This window comes from Sphaeroforma arctica, assembly GCF_001186125.1.
Source record: "Sphaeroforma arctica JP610 unplaced genomic scaffold supercont1.628, whole genome shotgun sequence".
Taxonomy (NCBI): Eukaryota; class Ichthyosporea; order Ichthyophonida; genus Sphaeroforma; species Sphaeroforma arctica.
In genome coordinates, this window is record NW_014039930.1 from 11,506 (window position 1) to 20,567 (window position 9,062).

The following is a 9,062-nucleotide window of genomic DNA, read 5'->3' on the forward strand; positions in this document are numbered from 1 at the left end:
GGAACTTAAGTCTCCTAAATGTGCTCTGAATAGCACGAGGAACTTAAGTTTCTTAAAATGGTTTTTAATGGTTTCATTAATTAAACCTTTTCCATTTAACACATCAGATATTTGGATGAGGCCATTAAAAGGCCCCAGTAAAATACCAAACATAAAAGAGTTGGTCTAGTTCTATTAATAGAGCTTTATTTTCTTTCCAATTTTATTTATATCTGAATACTTCCGTAGCGAGATGGCTCAACCGAATATAGGTTTCTAAGGACTATTAACGTTACCAAGTTGATCCTCCGATAAGCCAACCAGATGTGCCAGTCTGATGAAGGCTAAGTCGGTAATTCTTGATAGTGGCATGTATTGGCTAAGACAATAACTAAGGACGTCAAGAGTATTTTTTTTATTTTTTATTTTTTTCTAAAGATAGGATTTTATGAGTCTCTCGGATTCGCCCCAGAATAGAGCGACAACGAAACAAGATATCTTCTCGAATTAAATTGACCCCTGGTAAGACTTTAGCTTGAGATGCCTATTCAATATAGGCCGAAGTCATCAAGTAACGACGAACTGGTGTAGAGACTGATAGTGAGAGCGTCGTTTCTTATAGTTCGCTATATAAATAACTTGACTCAATGGCTACATTTGTAAAAAGAAAAAAAATACTCCGAACACCAGTACACTCTCTACATAGGCCCGATGACAAGTAAAAAACGTAAAACTACTTATCAGCCAGATGGTCCGTTTCAAGGACAGTCGGTCAAGAACCATTCAACTCCAAGATCCAAGCCAATAGAGGATCCTTCAACGAATGAGTGATCCCGAGGCTGCTGTTGGTCGTAGTCTTGTTCTCATGAAGGATACTAGATTACCGGATACTTGATTAGCATCGAATTGTGTGCGATTTACTGCTGAGGTCATATCGCCGTCGGATGCGATTATATGTGTTTCAGGTACCAAGTTTTCACTATTTGATGCGAATGTCGCAGATACAGCAGATATACTAAAATAGTCGTTAATGATGATCTCGAGACAGCGATCGCTCGTATCAAATTGCCGGATAGTATTGTAGCATCGAAGTGTGCACAAGTGTCTGCTGAAGTTATCTTATCGGAGTCGGAGGATAAATCATTACCGGCACTTGATACAAATGAGCGTTCGCAGTTGGCCGCCCCTCCACACGGCAAGAACAGTAAGGATATAATCACGAGTGCTTCGTATGTATAACTTTTATTGATCCAACTATCACTAACTCGGTCTGCATGTGTGAGCCACTTTACAGCACCGTAAACATGATTCCAGATTATCAACTGCTCCTCGCTAGGAGCTACTGGAAATTTATGTAAGTGATAAGACCTTACACATTGGTAAACCCGCTGATACTCTGTGTAGATTGAACGTCAACCCACCAAATTCAGGGCTGGAATGAGAAGAAACGTGCGTTTAACGATGTCAAGTCGAAATCGCAGTCGTTGATGTGTAGTGGGCTATTATGCAACCGTCTCAAGTTTACCAAACAGACTCGAAAATGTACCTATTGCGTCTGTTCGCCGCAAGATACTTTATGCGTTGAATGCTACGTAGAGCACCGAGTTGAAAAATATAGGTTTCAGTCGATACAATAAGATACAAATTGACACAATATGAAATAGTACAAACTGTAAATAATGACAAGAAGCAAACGTATATATGCTTTTAGACTATATTGAAGAGTAATATAGCCATCGCATAACACGAAGTTATCAGCATACACGATATTGTTATATTTAAAAGATATACTCGTCCGATATGATTTACTATCATGGCTATTGATTTCTAGTATAAACACACATATATCTATTTGTTCATCTGACTAAAGGCTTTCAGTCCAGCTTGGAATTGAAACATTTTTATTGAAATATTTGCGACAAAGTTATGAGTAAGAAGCAAATTAGTTCACTTGTCTGGTAGACCTAAAAAGCGGCAACTACGGGACATCCGAACCGCCCATTTATTCGCTTTTGGAATATACACATTCTGGCGTGCTATTGTACTAGGTGGGAGACAAATAATTAAAGTACAAATATATCTTTATTTCAGACCTCACCTTTGATGTTATACATACGACGTTTGTGCCAGTGTTCAACCACTTGGGCTGGCCAGGGTAAAATTCCAATTGGTCAGTATGAGAAACCTTCTGCGGAACACTTTAATACTTTGATACTAGTCTAGTTGACTTCTCTGCTAGTGATTGTCAAGCTGGTTTTATGCTTTTTTTGCATTAGCTGTGACTCGCATAGGCGCAACTCTTTTTTTATAGAATTTTGCGTATAGCAAACTTAAAAAACTCTATATAGTCGGTTGAATAGTTAAATCAACTCTCGGGAGTGAGTTAAAAAAATCCGATTAGCTCTCGGAAGTAAGCTAACTCTATTAAAAACCTCATATATCAAAAAGAGGTTTCTTGCTGTAAAATCTGGTATGAGACCTGTAGTTTCAGCGCTGAAGGCTGTAGTATGAAGGCTGAATTTTTCAGACAAGATTGTCTCTCTCGTTTGTTGAAACTTAAAGATTGAAGACGAAAGTTTGAAGCTTTAGTGCGTCAAATTGTTTGCAACTGTGGGGTTGGCCGTCCTCTGCACAGAAACAGGCATCGCAATTTCGCGGGAAGAAAAATTCTGAATGTTTGGCCACGTAGGCCATACAGTATACACTGCCAGTGTTCTGAATGCTTGGTGAAACCTTCCTTCTGCCTCTGGGTCTTTTATTTTTGGCTTTGGGATTAGCCATTAGACTTACTCTTGGACATGGGAATGCGCCACTTATATGTTGCGGTCCAGCTGCACTCCCTGGCACCATGCCGCCATGTTGTGCTTCCTTTTTATTTTACTGCATTCAATTTGATAAATTTCTCAAACGGTTGATCGAAGAGCAGAGAAGTATTGTTTACCAATAGTCCCTTTATTAGTATGTGTCTCATTGGTGGCTACGGGGAGCATTTAGCACTGATATATCTCATCGTCGGTACTCCATGACTCAAAACATCTATTGATATAAATTCATGGTTGTTAATCTCGAGGGTATACCATAGTTTTAAAACAGCTGGCCTTTATACAACTGCAGTAAAGCCTTACAGTTATTTTGTGTAACAGGAATTATTTCTCGAGAGCCGTAAAGGAAGAGGTGAATATTTATTAACTCAGCGTTGCCTGAAATATTAGCACATTAGTAATGATATGCATCACATCAATAGAAAACGATATTTAGAGGTTTGTTCGTTCTCTAAAAATTATTTTACGGTCGAGACACTTGCTGGGCCAGAACTTCGAGGTGAAACTAGAACAGATTTACGGATTTTGAAAGGTTCCACCAGAAAATGAAAGAGTCACAAATAGCTGCTGAGATTCATGGCGACAAGGCGAGGTCTCATGGTAAAAAAAACGGTCTCCTTTTTTTTCCAGTGCTGTATGCCATTGGTCCCATGATATATTAGTCATACACGACAAGTTTTTATCCTGTCTCTATTCTGTTCTATAGATAGTAATGTCATAAGCTAATGAATGACAATAATTGCAAGGTAGTCGAGTCAATGGGGATAGTAGCTGCAAATTTGAATTTCGTTCTGGTTTTCCACGATGATGATCATTTCAATGTGCTGGTAATTCTATGATTAGATGCGATAGTTAAAAATATGGTCAGACAAGGTACCACTGCAGCTCTGAAAGTCGTATGCTGGAGTATGGATGAGAAGACAAATCGAATGCACGACATCTGTCGTAGCAATGGGAACTCCCGAATTGCTTGGGGGATGATTGTAACTGGACACAATACATAAATGCACACCCATAGCTCGGGACGCTTAGTGTTATTTTTTTATCGTGCACGATATTTGCTGTTTCAATTTAGACCGATTTTGACTATAATTCTCAACCCAATTCTGTGAGTAACAAGTGAATATCTGTGGTGGTCTGAAAATTGTGTTTCAGTATTTTATTAGTATGGATCCATCTAAGCGTCGAGTTATTGTTTTATTTCATCGCATCTACTATGTACAGGTGCACACTTGCCAGGGAAATCTTAAGTATGGGCCCAATATACTGTGAGAATTTTTACGTTGAAACATATTTGTTTCATCTTGGAAAGTTTCTTTGGTAAAACTCAAGAACTAATGTACTCAATGAAGTGTTATGTATATATCGAAGCTGTCTTTTTAAATTTTTTTCAAGAATAAGATTCTACGACATTTTCATAACTAGAATGATAACCCGATAAATCCAGTAAATTTTAGTGTGATTTAAAGCAATTTGCTTCGAGGATTATATTTTTTTCTCTTATTGGGTGTCATATACACAATTGATACTAATCAGCCAATCTCACGTGTTCGCGTATGATTTGACGTTTCCAACGATCCGGATATTTTCGGCGCGTGAAACTGAAAAGGCGATCATTGAGCACAAGTAAACTGAGATGGACGAAGATACACTATTCGGATTGGCATTGCCATACAGCCATCGACGATCACAAAGGAATCAAATCTGTTGATTCTTGGGAGACACTGTATAAGCCATTCATCTCGACGGACTATTTGATATAGAGCACTGCTCGGCTGAGCGCACAATCAACATTGCTTCACGTCCAATTTTATTGTCACTAGTTCGCTCCCGTCCATTATCAAGGTGGTGGTGCTTCAAGGGAGTCAGGCTAAGTCGACAGTGCAGATGTTATGCGCATCCATAATACCTGTCGTATTCCCAGACGGTAGATTACCACCACCCAATGAACTAGCCTTTTGATATATGCGTCAGAATTGAGTAACTATCACATACCTTACATCATCTTAGATCCAATGCATGCAGAATCAATCACTCAAATATTACAGCGGCTATTCTCTGTTGCGAACCAACCGGTCTAGGCAGTGTATCACTACCCAGATTGAAGTATATATCAGCTCTAGGAATAAGGAATTGTTTACTCGTGAATGGTCCTGTGCAACATTTGTTTTTACCGTATGAATAGCGAATTCTCAAACCAGTGCCACATTGCTAGCCTCGCAAAGGTCGCGAAAACCGTTCTAATGCTTCTCGTACTTTCGCAGCCACCCATTCAATATCGGTAGGTTGGGACGAGTCGTGAAGACACGAAATACTCCTTCGCCCACAGATCAGACTCACTATTGATCAGTTAATGAACGATTGTCATTTTAACCCAAGAATTGTGCGATAGCAGCAGGTGACCCACACTTAATCGTATTCTAGCGCGAAACCATTATAATACACGCTTGAAAAAAACCATACTCCTTTTTGACTCGATTGCTTTTAACTGGCCATCAATGGCCGTCATTCAGTGTTTTATAGAAGCTATAGATTTCGAATAACTAAAGACGGCAATTTTTTGCGGGTTGTAAAGTTTTCCAAAGCGGACTAGGCACCTACACGTACAAGCAATTGCTGTTATTGACTTAAACTAACATTCCCCTAGAACTTAACAACTAAACCACAAAACTTTACCAAATAAATGGCGCACTAAATAGCTATTGAATAAATATGTACTTGTATGTGGTGTATGGATTCACGCAGTCTACAAGTAATACAATCCACAAGATTACGATAAAGAACACATATGCTGTGTTATTCATTAAAAGATGCAAATCAAAACTTGATCTGATACGACACCGAATAAACACGTTCCGTGGAGAAATACATGTACTGTTCTGTATCGTTTTACTCTGGCATGACTTAAATACTACATGAATTTATTTGTGTGGGAATAACTTTTCTTGTTGCTTTACTCATGAGACCATGATCAAAGCTAATAAATACAGCAGAGTAATGGCCGAGGGCGTTGATGACCCAGCACAGAATCAATAGGATCAGGTTTCTAGGGGTTGTACTACAGTGTCTGATCTATCGAGCAGCACGAAACCGCTAGCATGAGACATCTTAGACATCCATTGGGTTGATGATGGCCCAGAAGTTCAATGGCAGACACAAAGCCTACAATTTGGGCATAAACGAAACTGACGGTTGAAAACCTGTTTTGGATCGGATCGCCCAATTGATAACCAAAATAGTCTGAGATTATATTCCGCGGTAAACAGATCATATATTCAGAATATGCATTATTCAATGATCAGAGAATGTAAAAATGACTTCACAATGTCCGAGAGAGAGTTGCGACGACAGTACAGAATAATTTTTTTTGGGTGGAAATAGCATATAGAAATTCGAAGGTATGCAATACAATGATCAACGATAGCTACAAATACAACAGAGCAATGGTTTAGACTTTTTACTCGAGAGCGTTGGTCATTCGGCACACATTCAACCGGATCACACTACCAAATTTCAAACTACATTGTCAGATATGACAAACAGTACGCAATAGATTAATGGAGATACCTTGCATTTCGACAGAGATTTCCTTTGATGCCTGCACACGGATGTGCTCTAGGCTAAATCAGAGGAGACCATTGTCATATTTGACATCACCTGGGGTAGGACGCTACCCAGAAATGCATTTAGAGCATCTTGTACAGATCGACTGAATCTTTACTTTGATAAAAACCCACAAAGATTTTTTATAGAATCAGTCATGTTCAGTAAAGTTAATGAAGCAGTATTCATAGGTACATATCGATATCTGATATCGCACGACACAAAATAGAGTTTGGTTGAGGTCGAATAGAAATTGTCAAGAACCGGGTGCACTAAACTTGTGTACGAGACTTCGGGGAATGTGTTATTAATGCTTTCCTCAAAGTTAATAACTTCGAGAAGAAGGATACTCCTAAGAGGATGATCACAGACGTAACATCCTATAAGCAAGTGAATACTCTTGCTTGTATATTTTAGACGCATCTTAGCTCCCTACACTTGTGATAGTTTACGGCGAACTTAATATACGACGTATGTGTCAAGAGGTATATAAATACGCTCTAATGCGTACATGTATTGGAGTACTCGCAGCATAATCTGTATCGTGTATAAGATGTCACCCCCTACAAAACAATTGCATATGTATGAGTTTTCGTCTCCCACTATACTTTGGGTCGAGGTATATCCACAATATCGCCTACGGTGCCATACATATTCCCACCCAATCTGCTCATCGGCTTGTAACCTTTTGTGATATCCACGACTAGAGAGCCACTCGGTGACTCACTCGCAACCTCCATTTTTACATGGAACATCACCACCTCTCCTATTACCATGGTGGCATTGACTTGCCCCGTCTTTCTGTCCGGAACCTCGTACGTATCCACAAGCTTGCACTCCATGTGAAAAGCTGATTCTTGTATGCGTGGTGGTTTGACTACTTTGGAGGCTGTGGGAGTCAAACCGGCCACTGATTGTTCATTCGTATCCGATGCGAAGTTCCCGCTGCAGTGGTTGGCGGCGTCTAGGTACCACTCGTTCATTATGTGCACAACGTACTCACCTGTGAGGCATGTCGTTAAGTAAAAATCTCAATAGATATGGTCATAGGAGACAAATACACGAAGGGGCCACAACCTATCGAGTGACATATATGTGGAGTGAGAAATGACATTTATTCACAAACATACACGAATGCTGCAACAGTGCGGGGTAGATAACACCTACAAGAGCGACGGATTGAGAAAAAGGTGCGTGTGGGGAGGGGTGGGGTGACATTCAAGAAATTTGCATAGCGTGTTGGTAGTCGAGCTGAATGAATTAGCATTAGGCACAAAGATACTAAGTGGCTAATCCAAAAAGCGAATGCAGGTAAAACACGAGCAGGAATGAATATTGCATCCAAATAAAACGGGGCTTACTGTAGGTTTTATTGTTACATATATATCTCCAGTAGACAGGTGGTCTTGGAAACAACATTGACACAAAAAACGCGGATCCGCAAACTAGAGTTAATCGGAATACCCCCGAGATCGCACAGTACCATATCACAACAGCAGACCTACCGTACAGAAACCAACAACCATTGAAAGTTGTTAACAACCGCATGATGGTTGCAAATTCCCTTCGGGATTCTGTGCAATATCAACGTATGTGATCTATGTCACAGAAATTGACTGCCTGATCTATCACACAGTCTGAACGACAACAGCACATACATCCAGAGCACATATATTGTGCTATCCTTACAGTGCTATGTCTAACACAGAGTCCAGAAGACTTGCAATGCGTATAACCATGCCATATGGGCCCAAATGAGAGCGTGTTGGTTGTGTGCTGCCGAGTCAGGATGACAATCATACAGTATATACGTGCCTACGACTTGCCGTGAGATTGTAGTGGGTGCCCGAATGATCGCACGGGCCAATACTTCGACAGTGTGCGATGTGGATGATGACAGATATGCAGAAGTGAGATCTGACAACGAAACATTTATGCCGCTGGATAATAAAGCAATATAAGCTCAAGTACCGCACTTCATGTTCTCACATCTTTGCTTGCCGAATGTTTTCATATGAATAAGTCAATTCAGTACTGGCAAACCACATACGGCACACTGGCAGGTACCTGTTTCTTTGATATTCGCCAGGGTGTCTTTGTCGAATCCTTGATCAGCCTTGCTGGAATCTCGTATTATAGAGAACATCACCGTCGGTGGGTGGTGTGAAATGATCGTGAAGTAGCTGAATGGTGCTAGATTGCCGACACCTGTGTATATCAGTGGCAAAATTGTTGTCTTCACTGAGCTATATTCATTAAGTACTGTGTGAAAGTCAATACGGCAGACACAATCGATATGGTGATCAGTTGTATCAACCAGCTACATCCGACAAAGAGCTTGAACTACCCGGTAATAGTTCAGTGTACCGAATACCTCAAAGGAGCACCCCATATTGTTTCTAAAATATTGACTACTTTTACGTGCATCTCAGGAACTGGAGATATTATATACGCCACACGATGACAAACTTCAAAATCCACTTTTGTCATTACTGCTAGAACGATCGAGTATAAATATAATTAAACACAACACCAAACATAAAACACCAAGCACAAATGTATATATACATATATATACATAGATACAGATATATGTGCACGTGCACACACACACACACACACACACACACACACACACACACAACACACACACACACA

At 40.0% G+C, this 9,062-nt stretch overlaps 1 protein-coding gene across 1 annotated transcript; it reads right to left on the reverse strand.

Annotated features, from left to right (window-relative positions):
* Nucleotides 1–6,582: 6,582 nt before the first annotated feature.
* Nucleotides 6,583–8,366, reverse strand: SARC_07700 (hypothetical protein). Its single transcript, XM_014298347.1, has 2 exons — nt 8,231–8,366; nt 6,583–7,407 (listed from the first exon to the last, which is right to left on the reverse strand). The coding sequence occupies exons 1-2, from the start codon at nt 8,334–8,336 to the stop codon at nt 7,007–7,009; spliced, it is 507 nt and encodes a 168-aa protein (XP_014153822.1). The 5' UTR covers nt 8,337–8,366; the 3' UTR covers nt 6,583–7,006.
* Between the last annotated feature and the right edge of the window lie 696 nt (nt 8,367–9,062).